The 24,333-nt window shown below is 43.1% G+C and overlaps 1 protein-coding gene across 7 annotated transcripts in view; it reads left to right on the top strand.

The window, feature by feature from the left end:
- Aff3 (AF4/FMR2 family, member 3) overlaps positions 1 to 24,333 on the top strand; it is a 454,786-nt gene that overhangs the window by 299,110 nt on the left and 131,343 nt on the right. For all 7 annotated transcript variants that reach the window (XM_030251556.1, XM_006495737.4, XM_011238447.3 and 4 more), the window contains 2 exons: positions 1,161 to 1,197; positions 10,906 to 10,957. In XM_030251556.1, coding sequence (XP_030107416.1) covers positions 1,161 to 1,197; positions 10,906 to 10,957 — 89 coding nt within the window. The remainder of the gene's footprint in view (positions 1 to 1,160; positions 1,198 to 10,905; positions 10,958 to 24,333) is intronic.

The following is a 24,333-nucleotide window of genomic DNA, read 5'->3' as shown; positions in this document are numbered from 1 at the left end:
AACTTTGGCAATCTGTTTTAATCTGGCTCCTTCTCCTTCTCTGGCTCATGCTTGTCTTTCCCTTTTCTCTCTGCAACCTGTCTGTAAAACTCTCCAGGTAAAACTGCTTCCTCTCTCTCTGCACTGCCCCTCCAGTAGCTTCCCTTTCCTCTCTCTTCTCATGAAAGTTGGGCATATTCTGTTCTGTCTAGTCTTTCTCTGATTCGCCACTTTGTCTGCCACTCAATTAGACATCACCTTCAAACGTGGCTGCTTCTTTCTACAAACTAACTTTAGGTTCATTGTTTGGGATTAAAGATGCGTACTAAGGGTGTGTCTGCATTCCAGCCAGAGGGATTAAAGGTGTTAAGGCTGAGCCACACCACAACTAGAAACAGGTTGTTCCAGTAAACAACACAATTCCAGAGTTCACAGTGTGGTCAAATACCCTGCAGCAATAGCACAGACCCACAATCCCAGCACACAAAATTCTTGTTAGGTAGGAGAATTCCGAGTTCTAGGCTGGTGTAGACTGTATTGTGAGACCTTGACAGAGAAAGAAGAGGAGAAGAAAGGAAGATGGGGGGGGGGGTGTTCAGGGTTGGAGAAAAGGAGGGAAGAGATGGATACTGATTGGATACCAATATCTGCTTCAACAAAAAAGCACTTCCAATGTGGCATTCTAACTGAAGAAGCCAGGCTCAAAAGCTCACAAGCTCTGTGGCTCCGTGTGCCTAATATGTGCAGAATATAAAGGCCTGGGAACAGAGATGGAAGTGAGTGGCTGCTGGGGCTTAGGGGACAGTGGAGAGGCCTTGGGAGAAGCTGCTTAAACAGAGGCTTTCTGTTTTGTGATGGAAAACGTTGCGCCTGGGTGGAGGTGGCGGTTGCATGACACCGTAACCGTGCTCCACGCCACTGAGCGTTTTTGTTTCCGAATGTTTGTTTTGTATTATGAAATATCACCTCGATGAAACATAACCAAACTTCAGTAATGACAAGCAACTCCAGTTGTCAACTGTGCCCACAGAATGCTGGTGAGCACATTTGTGTAAATGTTTCTCGTGAGAGTAGCAGGAGATACGCGTGGGGACTTGGCTCCACGTCATGAGTAATAGATCAGTAATAGATCTAATCGTGTATTCCGCTTTGGGACTCATTGATATTTCTTGTCTTTTCAGGACTCGCAACTTGTATCCTCTGGACACAGTAATCCAAGTAAGAATGCCTCTGTCCCTTTCTGATGTCTCTTTATTGCTTTCTGAGTTGGGGGAGGGGGACATGAATAGTAGTTTCAGAGAAGTGTCCAGGAAATTGAATCAAGAAGGAGAGTGGATGTTCCTGTGGCGTGGCCTAAAGATGGCTCTGAGGGTGGCTGTTTCGGGGAGAGGTGGCCAAAAACATCGAATAGTGCATTTCAAAGAGATCCTAGAAGAAAGAGTATTGTGCACTGCCAGTCTTTGGTATACACAAGAGAAACAAATCAAACAGCAGGGAACAAGATGTCTGAATTCGAAGAAAATGAATAGGCAAAGAAATCCAATCAGAAGGCTTCCCAATAAATGACCTTAGACTCTATGAAGGAAGTGCACACTTGCTAAATATACTGTGCCTTCTTCCAGAAAGAGGCAGACTAGACGAGATAGGAAGTAGTCTCCTTATTGAACCAGTGTCTAATGAAGAACATGAGCTCTGCCGTCAAAGAAGGGAGCACTCTATGAAAGGGAGTTTAATTCTCTTCCTTGGCCCTTACAAATCGGCATTAATGTTGTCTGGGGCATTAAAAATACATAAGCTGCCCTGTTTGTGTCCTAAAAGCAAGCTCATAAAGACTGAATGGGCTGTGTATGTTTCTGGAGCAGCCAGTGAGCTGGGAACAGCCTTTGCTACTTATGAAGCTCTATAGGAAGATAAAGTCAGTTGGCACTGCTGAGTGTGTTTGTGGAACTAAGACTCATCCCCTGGACATCTGTGAGGCAGGAGAGCTAGAGGGAAAAGATGTCCACACATTGTACTGGGAAGTACCATAAAATTCATGCACAAGTAGAAAATGGTCACTAGGGGGAACATTGGCACATGGCATCATATACCACCCTCTGTAGGGCTTTCTGGGACAGAGCCACCTGTGGGGACTAGTAAGTCTGCTCCCGTGACAAGTTACTCAATGTTTAATAAGCTTCTGTGTTATAATACTAAGATGTTAAAGGTGCCACTGTATACTCACATTTGAAAGCACATGGTGTAGGTCCCTGTTTTATAAGTTGGGAGCATGCCTGTTCAGATGGCAGCGAATTGATCTTAAGTGCTTCCTCCCCTCCCCTTTGGAATCCTTACTCAATGACCATGACACTACAGAAACGAGACTAAGTCAGCAGCCACCCCGAGTACAGAAAAGAGTGATACCTTGTGAACAGAAAGATGGGCCCCTTCTGACACACAGCCTTAGCAGCCAAATTACAGTTCACACAGAAGAATCAACAGAGAGTACGTGTTGGAATGGGAAAAGAGCCCTTGGGAGCCCCTGGGTGGGCTCTAGGTCTCCATGGAAACACAGTGAAACAGGCATGGGTGGTCATGATGGATACCTGGCCTATTCCACACGTGTCATCCTATATTCCCCAACCGAGCTAGTCACACATAAACTTCCCATTTCATTTTCCTTTCAAAATGCTCAGAAAACCCAAACTACAGTAATATTTGCTTTAAAGATGAACAGTTGGCTAGCTCTCCTAGAAAGAAACAGAGTAGACTCTAAGATGACGCTAGATCCAAGAAGTGGGATTAATCCCGTGATGGGAAAGGGGAGCAACTTTTCTCAGCAAGGTGATTAACCAAAAATTCTGCTCACCCAAAGTAAATTACTCCTACTTTTCTTAGGGAACAAGAAGGGAGGGTATTGGGCTCTCGGCTCATCTACAGGTCTGTCTTCTCTTGTGAAGTTCTTGGCAACATCCCTGTCTTGTACATCAACCCTTCTTTCCCAAGGCACGGGTGTTCTAGAAAGCTCCATCAGTGTTCTGATGCAGAAATGGACACCTCCCTAGAGTTGATCACTGTGTTGCTCAAAAGAGTGAACAGCAGTGAGCCCTGAGAGGAGGCAAGGCCTCAGAGAGCTGTGTCATCCAAGGCAAGGAAATCAGAGGCACAAGTGCAGGAGTCTGCAGGAAGACCTGTGAGCGACGTGGTCATAGAAAAGAGCAAGAGATCACTGTAAAAAACAAGTGGGTGCTGCATAAATGACGGCGAGAGTTAAAAATAGGATCAATAAAAACCAATAAGCAGTGGTTGCAGCCCCAAATCTGGCATATACAATCGAACCCCTCATTGTTTTTTCTGATGCACAGATGGGAAAGATCAAAGAAGGCTAAGAAAACCAAAAATTAAAAAATTCAGCACCAAGGTCCAGTTCATTGGGAACACCAGGAAAAAAGGGTCAAAAAATAAACCTCGACTAAATAGCATCCCCCTCCCCCCTGCAAAAAAATATTTAGTGGTACACAATTTGTGTAAAAAACACTTTGTGTAAAAAACACTTTGTGTAAAAGGGAAATAAACACTGTACACATATTCAGTAAAAACAGAATTCTGACATTAGAATTGTAAAGGCCATAATGTGAGCTATCTTACAGATATAGAAGAAAAGATGGAAGGTAGGGTAAAGAGCAAAAGAAGAAATGTTAAGACACATTTCTATAAATTAAAAAAAAAAATAAATTAAATTTTCCTTGGGGAGGTTTAATATCAGACTGAAAATTGTTGAGAAAAAAAAAATACTAATGAATCAAAACTCTGAACTTGGGGCTAGAGAGATGGTTTAGTGGTTAAGAGCACTGGTTACTCTTCCAGAGGTCCTGAGTGAGTTCAATTCCCAGCAACCACATGGTGGCTCACAACCATCTGTAGTGGGATCTGAGGCCCTCTTCTGTCATGCAGGCATATATGCAAATAGAGCTCTCCTATACATAAATAAATCAATCTTGAGAAAAGAGGAAACTGAACGTAAGAAATTATGAAGAATGCAGCTTAGGGCGGCCAAAAGCAGACCGTGGAATTTAAAAGATGAGGCAGGGAAGATTACCACACACCTGACTGGAATTCCCAAATAGGGAGGGGCACATGGCAGCTGAGAATTATCCACATGGACCTCTAACCCAAAGGTCCATGACGAGGTAAATGGAAAGAAGCCCGCATGTGCACTTCACTGCCAGACACAAAAGAGGGAAAGGTTTGCGTACCCTTTAATACATTTTGTTTATAAGAAAGAAACGCCCAAGCTGATCTCACAAGCGTAGCCATGGAAATCAGCAAACCGTGGACATATAGCTGCAGTTAGCTGAAGGAACTTATTAAATCAACTGAAAACTCTAGGTGGGTAGAGAGAGGGCCTCACAGTTAAGGCTGGGTACCACTCTTGCAGAAGACCAGAGAGCCATTCCAGCTCACAACCCCATGGAATCCCAGGAGATGCAGCACCCTCCTGGCTCCCTGGTGCGGCTGTCCACAGATAGTTAAGTGAAATATTTTATTTCAAAATCCCATGTAACCAAAGGCAAAACTACATGAAATTAATGTTATCATAGTATATGTTTATAATTATCTAATTTTAGAAATTATGTATTTTATATAAAAATTTTACACACCTAGCCTGAGCAGTCCTACCTACAACCATTTATTTAAAAAATTATTTAAAAATTTTATTTAAAAAATGGCTCAGTCATTTTTAAATGTAAAATCATTTTGCACATGCTAAAGCTGGTTGCTTTCTACCAAGGATTCCACCAAACACAGGAATGAGCTGGCACCCACTTTTGGAGATCCTCGTAGGAAGGGCAGCCATTCCCCGTTCGCTAGGGCCAGCATAACCGTGGTATCAAAACTTTACAAGATCCATACAAGAAAGAAAACGTGTAAACCAATTTCTTAATGATCCTAGTACACAAGCATCCTAAGACTATGTTTGCTAATTAAATCTAGCAAAGTATAAAATACATTTCAAAGTGTAATAATTAAGAAGTCCTACTTGTCCTAGTAATTCAAAATCAGATTCTGTTCAAATACTTATGTAATTCTCTGTGGTAATTATGAAAAGAAAATATGTTTAATCTAAGACACTGAGAAAATACTTGATAAAATTCAATATATGTAATTCAAGGAAAAATGTCAATTAAGTTGGGAATGGAAGACCAAGTGTTTCCCAGGAACGGTTACCCAAGGTTGGAAGGAAGAATCTTTATCCGATTCTTTTCAGGTATTTCTCTCACCCTCTAAAGCTTCAGCAAAAGCGCCAGTTCAAATGGGCCCGGTGGGGTAGAATCCTTGATCGCAGCCGTAAACTAAGAAAAGGGAAAAGTGTTCATTAGGGTGCAAATCCCCGAACTTATTTCCCGGAGCGGTGCGATCATCAATATATTGATAGAACACTGAAAACCCCACAGATGGATGATTAGAATTAATTAAGAAGTTTTAACAAACTATTGAGAAACATTACAGGTGACCTAGCATCAGGGATGGGCATTTGAAGGTACAGGTTAGCATTCTTTACACATTGAACTGTAGATTCGGTACAGTGCCCATCAAGTTTCAAACTTCCGCATATATGGAAGTCTGCAAGCTGGGCCTCGAATTTATAGAGCAAAAGATGAGTGTGGTAAGACTTTACAGGCAGAACGAAGTTTGAACCTTGTTGTATCAGTATTGAAAGCAAAGCTTCATAATGAAAGTAGCCAGGGAAGGTGGGTGACGGACCATGAGTCCATGGGAACTGGAGTCCCACTGAGGCTAATACTGTAGGTCAGAAGCTCACAGAACACCTCTGTAGCAAGAGGCTATGCACATCCTGGTGGCCGATTATAAGAAGCCTGCTCTTGAGCGTCAACAGCAAGACTCAGAGGACCATGGAACTGCAGTACAGTTCCATTCGTATAAAGTGAGAAACCGCAATGACCAGGGAATGTGTCCCTGGTGGTCTATCTATCCAGAAAGGAGCAGGAAGGTTGAACTAGAATCTTCTTTCTAGCTACTTGACAGCAGGTCAGGAAAGAGGATTGAACCCACTGGAGGCCCTCTGGAGGATCTAGACCATTCGTTACTGTTTGTTTCCCACCTGGAAGGTGTTTCCATAGTTCATTTTAATTTTTAAAAACTTTTTACTGTTCCCAAATCATTTACCTATGCATTTTATGTGCATTAATTCACATAAATTAAATAAAGTAAATTCACATACTGTTTAGCAATCTTTTAGGAAGATTGGCCTGGCCTTTACTTGAGCATAACTGACCCATGGAGCAGTGGAATGAAAGAGTGACAAGCATTTGGCACAAATTCGCAAGCGTTGACCTCCTTCTGCATGGGTCAGCCCTCACTGCCCTGTTCGTTATTATCTAATACTCATATTAGACTCTAAGTGCTCATGATTGCTTTGTAATTTCTCTAATTGACCTATAAGCAAATCCAATAATTCCTTAATTTGTATTAACAACGGTGGTTTGTTAATGATTATGATTGAACAGAATATGACTATTTTAAATTTTAACAGCGTAAAAGGAGAGATCTAGCTGCTTAGAGCTGAGAAAGAAAGGGAGGGAGGAAAGGAGCCGTGAGTGAGCCTCCTCAATGTGCTTTGTATAAAAACAGAAGCTGAGGAGCTGCGGAGGGGGCTCAGCCGTAAGAACACTTGCTTGTTCCCAGCACCCACGCAGCAGCTAACAACTGTCCTTATCCACTTCCAAGAGAGCTGATGCACTTTTCCCTAGAGCCACCTCACTCCTTTGATGCACAGATGTGCAAGCAGGCAAAACATTCACACACATGAAATAAAAACACAGAATTATTCTTAAAAGAAGCAGATTAGTCAAGAAGTAGAAGATTATGTTCTGTCTTTTCTTTGGAGGAGATAAATCTTTGACTTTGTTTTTAATGTGAGAAATTAAAGATTAAATATACTTACAGTCATGAATACATACACGAAATGCTAAAAGTAAAGACTGAATTAGGGAAAATTACGGAGGGAGAGTTTATTACATGAATGGGAGTAGATGTTATCTAAGGCAGATACATTGTTTAGAGTAGTAATTGCAGGGTAACAAGTAACAGAAGCGGGTGAAGTCACTGCTGCTTGCCCAAATGCACTTGAACTACACGTGACTACAATTGTGGGAAGTGTCACAGGATGGCTGAGTCTTCTTTTGAGAGAAATCTCAGCATACTGCGTGTCTATTGGGGTGGGGGTGCGAACCTTTTCCAGTATTTTAGTAATTTTGGTAACATTTCAGTTAAAAAATTCAAAACCAAGGCACAGTTTATCACAGTCTTGCTAGATGCCGCTCACCCGCTGGCATTTGCTGTATATTGTGCTTTTTCATTATTTTTAAACTTTTCATACAGTGTGTTTTGAGCGTTTTCATCCTGCCCCACCCCCAGTCCTCTCAGACCTTCCCTTCCTCCCTCTCCAGCCGACTACATGTCCAAAATAAAAAGCTAAGACATCAAACCAGAACAACAACAGGGCATAGAAAGCCATGGACTCCACGGGTCGATTTGGTTCCCTTTCCAAACTCTTCTTTGTCAGGAAGGTTGTTCCCATGAAACCCAGCAGGGCACTCGCTATCTCGAAAGGAATGGGAATCAGATTATTTTTTATCTTTACCTCTACCAGGCAGAATACCAGGCACACAGGAGCCCTCAGTGTGTGTAATCACTTATAAAGGAAGCTTTATCATGTTTTAAATGACCCGCTGGGTGATCGATCTGTTTCATGCCTCAACTCTACCCATCTCTATAGTGACTGTACCTTAAAAGTTCTAAGCTGCACTCGGCCCATTTACTTCCATTTTAGTGACTGCATCAGAAGGCATTTGTGACACTGAAAACGTGTATCATACATACATAATATATGATAGGTGGGTGGATCAGTGGAGAAGGAAGGAAGATATATAGAAATGATAGAGAAATAATCTATAGATAACAGATTATAGATAGTAGATTCATAGATAATATCTATAAGTAATAGATACATAGAGATTATCTATAGACATAGATAATCTGTAGATAATAGACTATCTATGTGTATAGATAATCTAGATAATAGAGAGATTATAGTTAATAGATGCATAGATTATAGATAATAGGTAGGTAGATAGATGATAGATGGATGGATGGATAGATAGATAGATAGATAGATAGATAGATAGATGACTCAGTGAATAAAAGTGTTTCTTACCAAGCCTGGTGACCTGTATTCAGTGCCTGAGATCTACCATACAACCGAGATGATAGGAGAGAACCAACTCCCAGAGATTGTCCTCAGACATACTTGCTATGGTATGCATGCCTCACCCTCATGGGGCACACACACACACACACACACACACACACACACACGTGATAGATAGATTAATATCTTTATATACATTTGCATATATCCGGATGCATTTTCACAGATATCTGCACGATGCTTTCTGTGACTCATTTCCCTCTTTCCTCTCTGAAATTCTATTCCCCTGTGCAAAATGACCGACCTGTACATCTTCTGCCTTACTTTTTAATGAGCAATGCAGATTCCCCCCCAAAGAGAGTGGTGGCATCCAAGAGCTAATGTAAGGTGACTCCCATGAGTCCTTTCTGTGGGGCACAAGCAGCCACCTGCAAACTCCTGATCCTGAGGCTTTCTGACTGCCCTTTGTCGCTTTCCCTGGAGGCCTGGTTGAAGCGGTGATGATTCTCAGTAGCTCGTGCCCTGAACATTTCAAATTGACTTCAGAAATTGCATCACCTAAATTCTCAAAGACGTTGGGGGTTTAATTTGCTTGATGCTCCCTCTCCCCCCCCCCCCCAAAAAAAAAAGACAAGAAAAAGAAAAATGAAAAGAAACTGCAATTCCTGTCTCAATCTGGGCCTTGCTTCTCCCCAGAAAGTGCCAGTCCCTTTGGCACCGAGGTTGCCGAGAACACCCACTATCGGACTTCTCCTGTGCATGTCCCATTTGGCCCCATGTTATCTCTCCTATTCGTCCAAACCTCTTCTGTTTGCCCTGTTGCCACAACATAAATGCTGCTAAGAGCAGAGATAATGAGCTGCGGCTTTGTGCCCATGCTGAAGCCAGTCCACAACACCTCCAGTCCCTGGACCCCATGTGCAATCCAACCTGGATCCTCTCAGCCTGGCTCCTTGGCAGGATTATTGGTCAAGGTAAAACATTCACGGAGATGCCCGATCGAGGTCTTTCTTTATCTTCTAATGATTCCCTGTTTTCTGACTGGAACAGTTGGGAATGTTTACTGTCTAGTACTGCTGATCCTGTCTGATATCCTCCACTGTGATGGTGCCTCAGTGTTACTGTTGGCAGCTGTTCCCTGGGAACAGTAACCCATTTCTCTAAACTTGGGGGAGGGAGGAGAGTCCATGTATATAAGCATTAAACCTTTAATTCTATCTTACATAACACAGGTGCCACGGTTGTATTTTGGGATTTTGGCAGGAATGGTGGTGGTTCTGGGAATAGGAATCTGGAAAGGGCTAAATTAGGTTGTTTTCCAGCATACAGGCCCCTTGACCAGTCCTTACATGTCTCCTAAATGAGCATACCACAGTTCCGCCCAGAAGATGCAATGTAATGTAAAACTCGGTGTGTTAGAGCAAGCCAGTCTGTCGTGTTTGCTTTTATCTGAACATGTTTCACCTGGGTTGGGCACCAACTAGTCACGTAGGTATTGTGGCTTTTTTTTTCCTTCTTAATGAATGGGATTTGGACTGAGTGGCTGGCTGCCTCTTCTGAGTGTTCTAGCACAATATAGACACCACAGTTAAATCTGAGCTTTGTGTATATAACTTGTCTTTTCTTCCTCAAAATTGTTTAATCTCCTTCAAGCAGCTACAGAGTAGGCTTTTGAGCTCAGTTTGGACAGATAAGTTCATTGTGTATTCCAGAAGGTTGTTCCCAAAGCGATATGACCACAAGCCAGGGTGGATAGAAGACAAGTGATATCACCGTCCAGTGTTTGGGTAGAAGGGGCTAAGCAGAAGCAAAGGATGCTGGGAGGTGTTAGGCCTACCATGAATGTAAGGAAGCTTAGCTGCTGCCACTGGCTTATCTCCTGCACCTCAACCCTTCCTGTTGGGTTGGCGCTGTAGAGCCCTCTGTAGCAATACCATAGCATGAGCAGCCCTTCCCTTCCATTGCCAGAAAACCAGAAGAGCTCCTTACAAAATGAGGGTGCACATTTCAAACTGCCCGTTGGTCCAGGATTAAGTATTACCTTATGCCTGTTTGAAAAGAATCTGGACTGCTTCCAAACTCCTAAAACTAAATCCAATAGCCACGTCGCATAGAAATGTTCATTCACTTGCCTCTCCGATGGTCAGAAGGGATTTCTGGTTTATATCGTGTTCTGCTTTTATTGGGAGCCCCAAAACCTGCTGCCAGAGTTGTCCAGGGGATAAAATTCTTAAACATCTCATGACAATGGCATCACGGTTTTGTGAAATTCTCTCCAGGTTCTAATTCAGCCTGACCCCGTTTGGCTCGTGTTAGCAGAAGGGATCAAAGTTGAGCATGCCTTGGATGTGCAGCGCTAATGAGTTCATTTCCTTCAACTTTCTGTAAAACATAGTGGAGAGAAACTGATTCCATTGTAAGATATTCATCTTCTGGCACGGTCTGCACTCCATGTCTCTGCTTGTTTGCAAATAGCTCCTTGGTACCTTCTCAGGGCCCCGTGCCTGGGCAATTGTATTGCCAAAGCGAAACCGTTTTTTTTTTTTTTTTTTTTTTTTTCACATTCGGTTCTCAAACAATAAAAGATGTTTAAAAGCCTCCTGCTGCACACTTTGAAAGCTTGTTAATAGGAGCATAGAAGTATGTTTAGTCTTACATCTTAAAAACTCTGAAACTGATGTTGGTGTTTTTTGTTTTTTTTTTGTTTTTTTAAGAGAAAGCTGATGCGGAGCCAGGGAGTCCAGACAATGGCGCATCGAACACTTCGTAAGTGTCTTTCCAGTTCCTCTCTGAGATGACTGTTCTTTAATATGCCTTATAAAATGAAACAGTGCAAGTATCGTGTAATAGTGGTAATCAGAGTGGAAAGGAGGCCCACAGATCTCTCTTTTCATGATAATGCCTTTTTAAATGCTTTCGGGTACAGACGCATTTTGAGGTTTTTCCTGCTTTAGCATAGAAAAGGGATCTTGCAAATGCAAATGTTCCTCTTTATAAAGTAGAAATATAATTAGACTAGAGAGTGCTGGGGAGAATGGAGATGAGCCCTTTAAAATTTGGCTGGAGACTTTTAACACTGACATAAGATTTGCAGAACTTTTCACATGTGCTTGGGGGACATTCTGTCCTGCATGCCACATACTGTGAAGTGCCCAAGTCCCTTAAAAAGCCTGCCTGCCATCCGCAGTCCCACCTCCGAAATATGTGACAAACCCAACTATAAATATCACCGAGATCCCAAGAGTTCATTGATGTCTTTAAGTAAAGCGTTTTTTAAAGATGAGAAAAGACACTTAGAAGGTACCTGTCCCTCCTTCTTACATTACAATCTTTTTTCCCTCAGACTTGAAAGAACATAAGTATGTTTTTAATGGTTAATATGATATCTAATTCAGGTACCAGAGCTCAGTCAGTTAAACACTTGCTGGGGCATGTGGTACAAGCGTATGCTTATTATCCCAACACTGGGAAGGCAGTGTTAGGCAGATCCGTGGGGCTCAGCAGCCAGCCATTCTAGCCTACTTGGTGAGTTCCAGGCCACTGAGTCCATGCCCAGTGTCAAATAATAATGTTATTAATTATTGTTATCATCATCATCATCATCTCATATACCAATGCTCAACACCACTGAAGCACAAACCAACACTGACTGTTTAATCATGATCTATCATAGGCTTCTGCATTAAAATGTTTAATTTTATTACTTTTGAAGACTGGAACATGTTTTATTATAGAAGTGACTTTGTGATTGTCTCTGTTTCTGGATCAGTGTTCTCAGTGGTACATGAAGTGTCCCTCATTTGCAGTCATAGTCTACAGTATCGTGTCATGTTCTTATTTTGTCCGAGATCTCTTTCCGTCTATAGAATGGCTCTGCCTTCCACAAAGTGGCTGGATGTTGTATCTCTATAGGTTGTGTTCCTCGGGATATCCCTTTAAAGTTCTGATGGCTTTCCTTGTGTTTTCTCAGAAATAATAAACATGACAGTCCTAAATGATTAAATGTTGCTAATTTTAAATTGTGCCTCAGAATATAATGGGGAAAGAGTTTTAATGCCATCTGGAGGCACTCTAAAGAACTGGAAAGGGTAGAGTCTCTGAAGAAGTTAGTCATTTTGCTTACCATTTGGACTAGATAAAAATGTATACAGCTAGAGGGTAAGCCGTTGGTAAGCTAGTTGTGTTTCAGTCATTCTTTGATAAGAGGATTGATTATTATGAAAGCAGCAGTCTTTGAAATGCCTAACAAATTTTCATCTGTCTCGTTTCACAGACAGATAAAAAGAGCATCGGAAATGTGTTGGGAAACCATCAGAATGTTGTACTTAACTTTACATATTTTAAAGTCTCACTCACCAGACACCAGCCTGACTCATGCAATTTGACGTGCTGCTAGTGATCCCCTCTTCCTTCCGTTATATTTCTATAACATCCACTCCCTGAAATGTTGGTTTCCGCTCCTTCCCCAGAGCCTTATTTCTTCTAATGTATAAAAATTAAGTAGGTTATGCAAGGCATTAAGTTTAAGCCCTCTGGTGGTATCAGTTCCTCGGTACCCCCTCTACCTTCCTCTGTCGTCTGTGTCATGGTTGCCACTCAAGTCACAGGAAACAGAGAGCTGGGTTTACAAGGCTCTCTTAAAAGAGGGGCACTGTGGGCCTGGAGTCTCTTGGAGCGCTTTCCTGACCTTCTGTTACACTCAGGCAAGAGGAACACTGTGGTGGGGAACTTAAGACTCCCGTGCCTTAGACATTTTTGTATGCAATATTATATAGGCCTATTCGTGTCTATGTATATACTTACTGTGCTTACATACACAAGCACATGCATACCCAATACACAAATATATGCATATATCCCTCATTTGAGTTTACAGGTATAAGCAGGGACACTCTCCCCACATGACACACTATGTATGAGAAATCTGAGGGTCAGAAAGGCTGTCGTATTTAAAGGTGAAGTCAAAACCTATCTTAGGAACGTATAGTCTTGAGACAAAGTCGGGTGTGAATTGGAAGGAAAATTTAAGACGTTGAACAACTTTTTGTTGGAGAGGCATGCCCATTATGGGCTACTGTTATAAAATATCACAGACTAGATGACTTAACCCAATAGAGAAATGCATTTCCCACAGTTTTGGAGAGCACCAAGTCCCAAAGGAAAGAGTTGGGGAGGTCAGTTCCCTCTGACAGTTGTAAGGGACGTCTCCCTGAGTTCCTGGCCTGACTTCCTCACTCTCGGCTGCACGAGGCCGTCCGTCCTCTCTGCGTGCCTTCACGCCATGTCCTTTTCACACACACCTTTCTCTGGGTCTCCTTCTGTAAAGACACCAGCCATGCCAATTAAGGCCTAACTTGTTAACTTTAGATGTCACCCCGATGGCTTCATTTGAACAGGATTACTTCTCTGAGGATACGTTCTCAGCACAAGGTCACATTCTGAGCTATTAGTTCTGGTCTGAAAAGAAAATGTCCCCCGCAGGTTCTGGTTTTGAACCCTTGGTCACCTCCAGCTGACACTATCTGGAGATATTTGGGGACATAAGCTCTGGGACTTAGCAACTCACAATGAGGGAATCACTGAGAATCTCTTATTCTTGGTCCCTTCTGTCCCTTTGTCTACTTCCTGTCCACTGTGAGGTGAGCGCCTTCTCACCCACTTGCCCCCGCTGTCCTGAGACACTGCCAAAGCTCACAGGGTGAAACTGTGGGCTGAACCCTCTGAACTGTGCACCAGAATAAACATCTCCCTTCTTTAAATTGTGTCTTTGAGCTGTTTTGTCACAGCTCCATAAAAATAACCAGCACAGTACTAAAGTTAGAAGGTCACCGTGAGGACTTGTCAGGGAGAGGACATTTCTGTCCCCTGTAGCCCTTCAGTGATGGTGGCTTTGAAACATGAATGCTCAGGCATCAGAATTTAACAGACACACGGTGGAGAGCTGTCAGAGGGTGGGGCAAAGGGAGCAAGCTTGAGAAAGATAGATGGGAAGTTATGAGTTCCATGGGGGCTGAGCGGACATAAGCTGTGGCCTGCAGTTGGCCAAGGTATGGCGGGACACACTTGCAGTCCCAGCACTGGGGAGACAGAAACAGGAGGATCATTGCAGGTTCAAGACCAACCCTGGTCTCCAGACCAGCTGAAAACCACAAATACACGGCAAATCCTGTCTGGATAAACAAGTAGCGTCGGTCGGGAGGCAAAGCAGACTTTCTAAGGAAGCGCCTCCCCTCCTCGCTGTTAATTATGCTGGGCTGTAAGTGTGCTGTGTATGATAGGACAAAGGAATGGGGGAAATACCTGAGATTTCCTTCAGGATTAATGAGCTAAGAATTCAAGAAGATGAAAGGAACCATTTACTATTTAGACACAAACAAAACCATAAATACCCGGTGAAAGAGTTTCAGTTACATCAGCGATAGAAAAGCTCACGGTAGACGGATTCCACTCCCAAGGATGGGCAAGACTGGAGGCTAACAATTTAAAGCAAAGTATAGAAAGTTTAATCCAGGAAGGAAGCAAAGTGGATTGGGTGAGCCCTTGTATGGCCCCTTCCTTGGGGACACTTGGCCATCCACAAGGAGCAGCAGGGACTCAGGGACAAAAACCACACTTGCAGTGGCCTGAGAGGTCAGAGGATAAAGTCTGCAGTTGTGAACGTGTGTGGCCATTAGGGGCAGACATTTCATAAAGGAGTAAGCGATTCCCCCACCCCCACCCCAATCCTGTATCTCAACCCCACGGGTGCTTTAATGGCTCCTAATTTGGGGGGATGCTGATGAGCACAGTAGGACGAGCCATAACTAGAAAGCTGAAAGGAGCAGAGACTTCAGCTCCTGCCTGGAGTTGGGAATTCAAATCTCACCAACATAGAGGTGTTGATTAAACTTCCATTTCCCTGCGCCCAGAAGGAGCAAGCTTTGAGAGTAAAGTCACTCTTGGGGCTGGAGAGACGTTTAGTGGTAAAAGCACATACTGCTCTTGCAGAGACCGGGGTTTGGTTCCCAGCGCTCAGGTCAGGCACCTCACAGCCCGTAATTCCAGCTTCAAGGGATCAGTGCTGTGCTGGCTCGTAGTATGAGAACTTGACACAGTCTAGAGACACTGGAGAAGAGGGAACCTCAACTGAGACTGTAAAATAAATCTCCGTAGTGTGTGCCCAGGGATATTACAGACTGTGCTGAGCAGAGTTTCACCAGCCAGAAAGTAACTGCAGAAATTTAAAAACTAGATTAACAGACATGGCGACAGAGCGGAAGGAACAGGAATGGAAACAGGAGACACGAATAGGGAGCCAGCAAATGTGAATCTGGTCCCGGTCGCCAATAGGGAGCCAGCAAATGTGAATCCGGCAGCAGTGACCAATAGGGAGCCAGCAAATGTGAATCTGGCCCCAGTGGCCAATAGGGAGCCAGCAAATGTGAATCCGGCAGCAGTGACCCATAGGGAGCCAGCAAATGTGAATCCGGCAGCAATGACCAATAGGAAGCCAGCAAATGTGAATCTGGCCCCAGTGGCCAATAGGGAGCCAGCAAATGTGAATCCGGCAGCAGTGACCCATAGGGAGCCAGCAAATGTGAATCCGGCAGCAATGACCAATAGGAAGCCAGCAAATGTGAATCTGGCCCAAGTCACTGTGTTAAATGTAAATACATTAAAACCTCCACTTTACAGGGAAAATACCATGCTGGCTATAAAGTCACAACTGCATATTGTCTAAAAAATCCACACTTCAAGTATAAGCATACAGATAAATGGAAGCCTCGAGACAAAAAAAAAAAAAAAAAACCACACAACTATTTATATAACAAATGCAAGGAAACTAGAGCAAATGTCTTAATACTGCTGCCAAATAGTCTCTAAGACAAAGGACATGGTCGTTATAAGGTATTGGAAAAAGGTCATTTCCTAGTGCTAAGGAGGAAGATATGATGTTCATAAGTATGTATTACTGGCCGACTCAAAAGTCATGACAAAAACTGACTAGACTAGCATCATAGGTAGATTTTTAAACACATCTTCCTATAGTAACTAGTAGAAAAATAAGTAAACTATTAGGGTCTGTGGAATGTATGTACCTGAGCAGCCACTCTGCCTTAAATGTGTGTACTGTGCATCACCAAGAAGTGCAAATGCAGGCTTTCCCGAGGCACAGAGACACCAGTCCAGGCTGGCCCGATTTTGAGCCATGGAAATGAAATACCAAGAAACTTAAGACTGCGAAAACGCCGTAGCTCGTGCTCCACGATCACACAAAGCAATTGTATTCTACGTCAGGAGTGATAGCGTCTTATTTAAATCTCAGTAGCATTTCCAAATAAGCTTTGCGTTAAAGAGCACTTCTCACGTGCAGTTAGGATGCAGCTGTGTCTGAGCAGGAAGGGAAGGAGCAGTCGATGGAAATACCTGGAACTCACTGAAAGGGTGAGGAGAGCTGGAATTTATACTTTTATATCCTTCTGGGGGGAAGGCCAAGGCTGACACCAGTGACTGGTTTCTATGTCAAGACCTTAGGAAAAGAGGGATGATTAAGAACACATACTGCTCCTTCAGAGGATCCAGCTTCAGTTCCGGGCACCCACACCAAGGTGGCTCAAAACCACCTGTAACTCCAACTCCAGGGGAACCCAGCACTCAGGCCCCTGTGGGCACCAGTACTCATGTGCGTGTACCCACATCTATCCATGCACATGCATCTAAAAATAAATAGGGTTCTTAAATGAAGATAGAAACAATAATGAAATACATTTGTTATCCTATATGTTAGCCAAATTTTGATAAAAATTTCAAAAAGAAGAAACTAACCTAAGATAAATAGTAAAACATATATAATAAAAATAATAGAGATCACCAAACAATAAAGATAATTAGTACAAATGTTTTTTAAGGATGAGCAAAATTAGCAGATTGGCAAGATTGACCTAGCAAAAGGAGAGAAAACATAAATTGCCATCATAATCCATGAAAGGAAGCAGCTCCTGTGAATCTGTAATTAGCAGTGAGTAGATACTGCGACCCACTCCTTGGGAAGTAATTTGACAATTTAGATCAGATAGTTTTCTTGAAAAGGAATTAGAATGATGATAATTGTCTCAAAATCTAAATGCTGTATTGGTATTATTAAATAATTAAATTCACAATCAAACCTTTCACAAACGGAAAATTCTTCCAGAGTCAGGCAGTTTACTACTAATTGTTATATTTCTAAATAAGAAATGTTGGGGCTGGAGAGAAGGCTCAGAGGTTAAGAGCACTGACTGTTCTTCCAGAGGTCCTGAGTTCAATTCCCAGCAACCACATGGTGGCTCACAACCATCTCTAATGAAATCTGATGCCCTCTTCTGGTGTGTCGGAAGACAGCTACAGTGTATTCACATAAAATAAATAAGTAAAACTTTGAAAAAATGTTTATCACCAGTAAAACACTATCAATGAAGTGTTAGCATCCCACAGATTCAGTAAGTAAAAGAGAAAAAAAGAAATTCATTTTTTGAGACCAGTGTAACCCTGACACCATAACCAGCCTTAAATCTTAAAAAGAAAGTTATAATCGAGTTATAAAACATTTTGCAAAATACTTAAGGTATTAACATACCCAATTGGGTGTTTTTAAAAAGAATAAAATTTACTATGACTTGGTAAGATTTACTACAAAAGTATATGTTTGCTTTAACATTAAAAATGAACATTCTGGGCAAGGGTGGTACACACCTTTAATCCTAGCACTCAGGAAGCAGAGGTAGACAGGCACATCTCTGAATTTGAGGTCACCCTTATCTTCAGAGTGAGTTCCAGGACAGCTAGAGCTACAGAAAGAAACCCTGTCTTGAAAAATGAATATAATACATACACACACACGTATGTTAATATATTGTTTATATATATATGTATTATATATATTGCTTTATATATATGATGGTATATTGATAAATGAACAAAAAATTGATCTAACTGGGTACAGAAAAAGTACATGATAAAAATGTTAAGTCCCATACGTGATTTTTTTTTTAAATGAGCTAACTATGACTATTGGGAAACCTTTAATCTGATGACAGGGATATATAAAAAATTAAGACCTGCTTCTAGTGGCACATTTAAAAGTAGTGGTCCAAATGTTTTCCTTCTAAAATCATCAATACTGTATGTGGTTGTTACACCTGTCCAGCATCCTACTAGAGATTCTAGTCAGTCCTATAGGACAAGAAAAGGAAATAACACACATAAATATTAAGGGGGAAAGTAACCCAAAAGCAGAGAACCTAGACAGATAGAGTCTTGGTGAAGAGCAAGGGCATCCCCGAATAAATACCCAATTTCAAAACTTAATCTTCAAAGCAACAAGACCGTGTAGCATTGGCTTAAAACAACAAGACTGTGTGGCACTGGCTTAAAGCAACAAGAAGGTGTAGCAGTGACTTAAAGCAACAAGACTGTGTAGCACTGGCTTAAAGTAGACACAGCAGTGGAAGAAGACAGGAGTCCAAGGACAGCTGTGGGCATAGGACAGCCATGGGCACAGTTGCCTTTCTACACACGTAGCAAAGCAGGCTGGCTGGAAAAGAAAGCCTTTCACCAAACAATACCAGGGTAGCGAGTGAGGGGCTGAGTCTCCTGTTTCATTCAGCTGCAGAGACAGGTGCTAGACCTCAGTATAAAACCGAGATGACAGAATTTCAGGGAAAGTTAAAAGGCAGCACCTTCACTGCCTGAAAATAGATGTTCTCTAGAGAAATTATAAAATCAGACAACAGAAAGAAAAATCCTCATAAATTTACCTGTATCAAAAGAAACCTATTTCATCAGAAGGAAAGGGCAAGCCAAAAGTTTGAAGGATACTTCTGTAGTCTATAATCTGGCAAATGATGTACCCAGTATATATAAGGAACTCTGGGAAAGTCCATAAATAAACAACAAATGGTTTAAAGTGGGCAAAATCCTCAAAGATACTAGAGAAGATATGCAAATGGACACTAAGCAGATGAAAGGGTTTGTGTCACTTATTATACTCGTCCAAGGGAAACACAGAGCCACAGTGGAACACAGCCACGTCCTCATTTTTATGAGTCGAATAAAAATGGCTGACAACACCGGGCAAGTGGCAGTGACATTATGTAGCGATGGTAACCATCTTCCTCTGCTGTTAATACATTAAGTGGTGAAGACAGGACCTGAAGCCTAGACCTCAGTCATAGGAGCGAAGTTCATAGCCAGTATCCATTGCTGCTGTCTCAGGGCCACTGGTGCTCCTTCAGAGATGGCAGCCATCCTGGGAAGAACAAGCCTTACTGTAATACCTGAAGACGAGACCAGATTACTACTAGATAGCCCTCCAAGGAATAATGGCCAGATGGAGATGTCCAAGACCCTGCAAAGCCCACAGTTAGGCTGATTGCTGAGCTGGCCTTTTTGGAGGCCTGCTAGCCATGAGGAATGTACTCTCAAGTCAAAGGTCACGGCACGGGCTTGAAGACAAAACCCCAAGAGAGTGCCCCTTTACATTTGTGGATGCCCCTCAGTTGGCCAGAGTAAGTGTGCCTTGAGAGAATGAAGATTATAAATGGCCTTCATCAGTCAACATGATGGGATTAAACAAAAGGGTTAAACTCCTAAGAAGAAAAAATAATAATAACCAAAATGAGACAGAAGGAGAATGGCCCGTCCAGTTGCCTACATTGTACAGTAAAAGGAGTTGGAAGTTATTATAAGCTGGACTAAATTGCAGCAACCCATGAAATGTTCCTTCTTCCAAAGGTAATGTATGGAAAATGCCCATTACCAAGCTGGTACCCAATAACTCACCGTTATTGCCATTAGACGAATATTTATGGTGAATAAAAGCCCCAAAACAGCCCAGTCTCTGTGGCCATTCAGAGCTTTATTAGAAGCTTAATTTGTCCTTTAAAACAAGTAGAGAACTTAGAAACAATGAAAGGAATTAAAGACAAACTAGTACAACGTTTTTTAAAAAGGTTTTCCAGTGAGGCCAGGACTAAGAAAAGAAAGATCTGTTATCAGTGTAGTCCATGGGTGATGCCCAGAACAAACCCTTCCCCGAGCCTCCACGGGGCAGGACTGTATGCAAAGGCTTTGCCTCACTTCAGAGAGCATGCATGGCCTGTAGAAGCCAAAGACCAATGCTTCCACGACTTCCCTTACAAACATCTGGCCTGCTGTGGGCATCGCTGACTAGGGAAGAGTCAGTCTGACTGAGCCTGCGTGCCTGTGTGCAGCATGCTGTTGAGCCAGAAGGGGTAGCTTGTTCAAGGATGGCAATTTTCCATGCTCATAGCAGAATTACCTTAAAAATGTTAGGTACGGAGGAAATGATTGTTCAATGTATCAAGAAACGTGTCATTGATACATATGCATATAATAATCGGGTTACACAAACTGGTCAGCTAATAGCATCTGGAAGTTGATCAAAGTCTATTGGAAAATGGTTTCCCCTCAGGGAAAAAAAAAAGAAAAGAAAAGAAAAGAAAAAAGATTTTGTTTTTCACTGAGAAACTTGAAACCATGGTAGTATTTATTTTGGCTGTGGCAATACGTGTGTAAAATGATGAATTATGTCCGATCTTTTAGCTTATTAGGTGTCTGTCCCTGGAGACCTCTTCTCTGTATCTGTGTAAGTGATTCGCCAAGATCCTGTTAGCTAGAAAGCTGAGAAAGCTAACGAAACAGCCCTTGCTGGAAAAGGCTGGCCAGGTCCTGCTTCCCCCACTCTCAAATACCAAGGATGAAAAATAAGTACTCCCAGACCCCCTCAGACATCATACAGAAGCCCAAGGTAGATGCAGGTCTGTGAAGGAATGAGGGGGCATCTCTCAGAGACTGCCATGAGCAGCCTGCGTGCACGGCTTAGTCAACATGGCTGGTGGAGGAGAAAAGATGCCAGGGTTGTTGTCCATTTTGCCCAAGAGGGAGGTCGGGTGTTAGATCACCTTGGTTCAACTCTCCTGTTCATGTAGGAATGCCAATAAGGTTTGCCCTTCTAGAACAAGACTATGTCTTCTGTGATCCTACACCTGGTTGGAGGCTTGACCCAAGGGCTGGTAGAGAAGCCTCTAGCAAAATGGAGGCGTCCATTCCCATGTCCTCTGTTTGATTCTCTAGAGCCTCGTACTTCTCTTCCCTGTTGTTGTTTGCCTCTGCCTATGCAAGGCTGGCCAGCTTGTAAAGACTTGGTTTCCTTAGAAGACTTCCAGGGATTCTCCTGAACCTGCCTCCTATCTCGCACTAGGTGCGCTGAGATTACAGATGTCTGCTCCTGCATCCCGCTTGGCCTGAGTTCTGGGTATTACAGCTTAGCCTCTCACACTTGCACAAGTACTTTATCCATTGGGCCATCTCCCGAGCCCTTGCTCTGCACAGAGCTGGAACAGGATGGGCCTGAACACAGCCCTAAAACCCAACCCCAGGGGACTCAAAAGTATCTTCATCGGACCCACATAGTTTTCAGTTAAAGAATTGAAACCCAGAAGATTGTAGGATAGTCTCACGGGCTTGTGATGGAGCTGCTCGGGCCCTGTTTTACGGTAGGAGGAAGTTTCTAGTGACCCCTAAAAAGACCAGATACACAGCTAGTGATGAGCTTGTGCTTACAGTGGGTGGTCTCTAGAGCTGTGGTTCTCAACCTTCCTACTGCTGTGACCCTTTAATACAGTTCTTCATGCTATGGTGATCCCCCAACCACAAAATTATTTCCATTGCTACTGCATAACTGTAATTTTGCTACTGTTGGGGATCATAATGTAAATATTTGTGTTTTCCGGTGATCTTAAGGGTCCCCCATGAAAGGGTCGTTTGACCAAGAATGGAGTTGCAACCCACAAGTTCTAGAAGAAGGCATGAGCCCTTCCAGTGCACAGAGCCTGTCCTGGCAAACTTCAGTTGCTCTGTGTTCTCAGTGACCTTAGCAGATGCTAACTTCTTTCCCCCTTTTTTTGGAGGAGACCTTTGGCTGTAGAAGGAATCTGTTTCTTGTTACCACATTTACTGACTGTTACCAACAGTAAATATCGTCTGACATTAATGGATTGGTTTTGTTTTCTCCTGGCACAGCCCTGCCTTCCCCACAGCTTCCTCTCCGTGCTTGTTTGTAGGAGCCTCCCCTGCATTCAGAACATTGTATTTACACAGTGCCAAAGTCCTTGTACGAGTAAATAAATTGGTAGAAGAACCCAGCAATGATTGGAACACATTCACTGGGCATTTTGTGCACTTTCTCTTACTGTCTATCACTGTGAGCTGAATGTGTTCTCTCTTCCACACAGTCTAAGATGGGAACCTCTGAAATGCACAGCTGAAGTGGTTACAAACTGAATCCACCCTTGCCCCTTATCACTGGTATCCTATCTGTACACCTGGCACCTGAGATATTTCCCCAGATTAAATACCTGTTCTGTGCCAGGCGCTCAACTGGATACATTGTTGCATTCAGTCCACAGGGCAGTCTGATGAGGTACATTACCACTGTATCACCAAGCACTGAGCAGGCTCCCTGAGGCTTCACAGTTGGCGGCAGCAGCACCAGGAGTCTGGCTGGTTGCCCGGCTCTAAAGCCGCTGACAGGCACTGCTTTAGGTCTGTGGCCTGGCACTGGAGACCTCTGAAGAGAAGAGCAGTCCTTAAGGAAGAAATGCCATTTCTAAACAAAGGGCTGATAGTTCCCTAAAAAGCTCTTTCAGTCTTCATCTCCCACCTACTGACAAGAGAAAGGCCTCTGGAGGGCCTGTGAGGATACAAGGAAAGCCGGGCCCCAGGCCTTAGTGCCTGCCCTGCGGGAGCCTACAGTGTGGGCAGAACTAAGCAGAAGTCTGGAATTCTCCTCCCAGCAAGTGGGTTCCCAGCCTCAGCCCACCTGCTCACCTCAGAGGGCCTCTGCTGCTGGCACAGGCCACCACAGTGAAGCCATGCCTCCCAGATCTCACAGAGAATGTAAAATGCATTGGCCGCTGCAGCTAGGGTTCTGCCATAGAGAATTACCCACTTCCACCTCTAGTCTGACATGGCTGAAGTACATGGTTAGGGCAGATGACTGAAATTTTACACACATGCCTACGTACACTCACCTTTTTAGGTTGTTTTCTTTTTCAATACTTTGCATATTTAAAAAATAAGGACTGTATGGAATTTCAAGCATTCAGGCAATAAAAGCGAGTATTTAGTGACCACAAGTTGGCATACTTATGCTAAGTGCACGGACCAGTTGTGTTATTTAAACGAATGTGAACTGAAGCTGCAAGGGGGGTGAGGTAGCTCAGAATCTTCACAGAGTAGACATAGCACCTCCATTTTATAGAAGAAGAAGTAGTAGCCCAGCGAGCACATGTACACATGCAATAGACAGACCAGTGTTGTTGGATTTTGTTTTGTCGTTTTACTGTCCGTATGCGTGTTTACCAGCATGTATGTCTCGGCACCATGTGCATGCAGTGCCCAGAAAGGCCATAAGAGGGCGTCAGATCTCCTGGAGCTGGAGTAACATGCAGTTGTAAGCCACGGTATGTGTGCTGGAAACCACTGGAAAAGCAGCCTGGGTCCTTATCCACGGAGCCATCCCTAGCCTTCAGGGATTTCGAACGCACTTTGTCCATGGGCACTGGATTACATTAAAAATACAAACGGGAATTGACACCTGAAGTGGTCTCCAGGCATGTCCAGTGGTTTGGATGTGCTCTGTGAGGCTGGATGTCCGGTGTGGCTATACAGAAGTGAGCTAAGGGACATTTAACATAAGAGATGGAGCCTGGCGTAGAGTCTTCAGTTCCTTGGGGTTGCTGGTTTCTTGGGCATTGTAAACCCTGAGCCTGACTCCTGAACCTCTCTGGCTTTTAGTTTTGTGATGTGACTGATTCTTACGTTAGCACCTTCTGCCTCCAGGTCCTCACCAAAGCCAACCCAACACCAGAGCCCTCTAGGAATTGGACCCAAGCCAGCCTCTAAGCGTTGAAAGGTTTTCCAGCTGGGGTATTTCGTTATAGCAACAGAAAGGGAGTAATTTCAGAAAGACGCAGAGCCACTGAGTGATCTCACTTGGAGATTTGTTTGACCCAAAAATTACAAGACTGATTATATCTACTGGATCACTTATATTTAAGGGCATAGAGGACAGAAGGAATATTGGGGTGGTTTTATGTGTG

Source organism: Mus musculus, chromosome 1, assembly GCF_000001635.26.
Source record: "Mus musculus strain C57BL/6J chromosome 1, GRCm38.p6 C57BL/6J".
Classification (NCBI taxonomy): Eukaryota; Metazoa; Chordata; class Mammalia; order Rodentia; family Muridae; genus Mus; species Mus musculus.
This window is presented reverse-complemented; position numbering and strand designations above follow the sequence as displayed.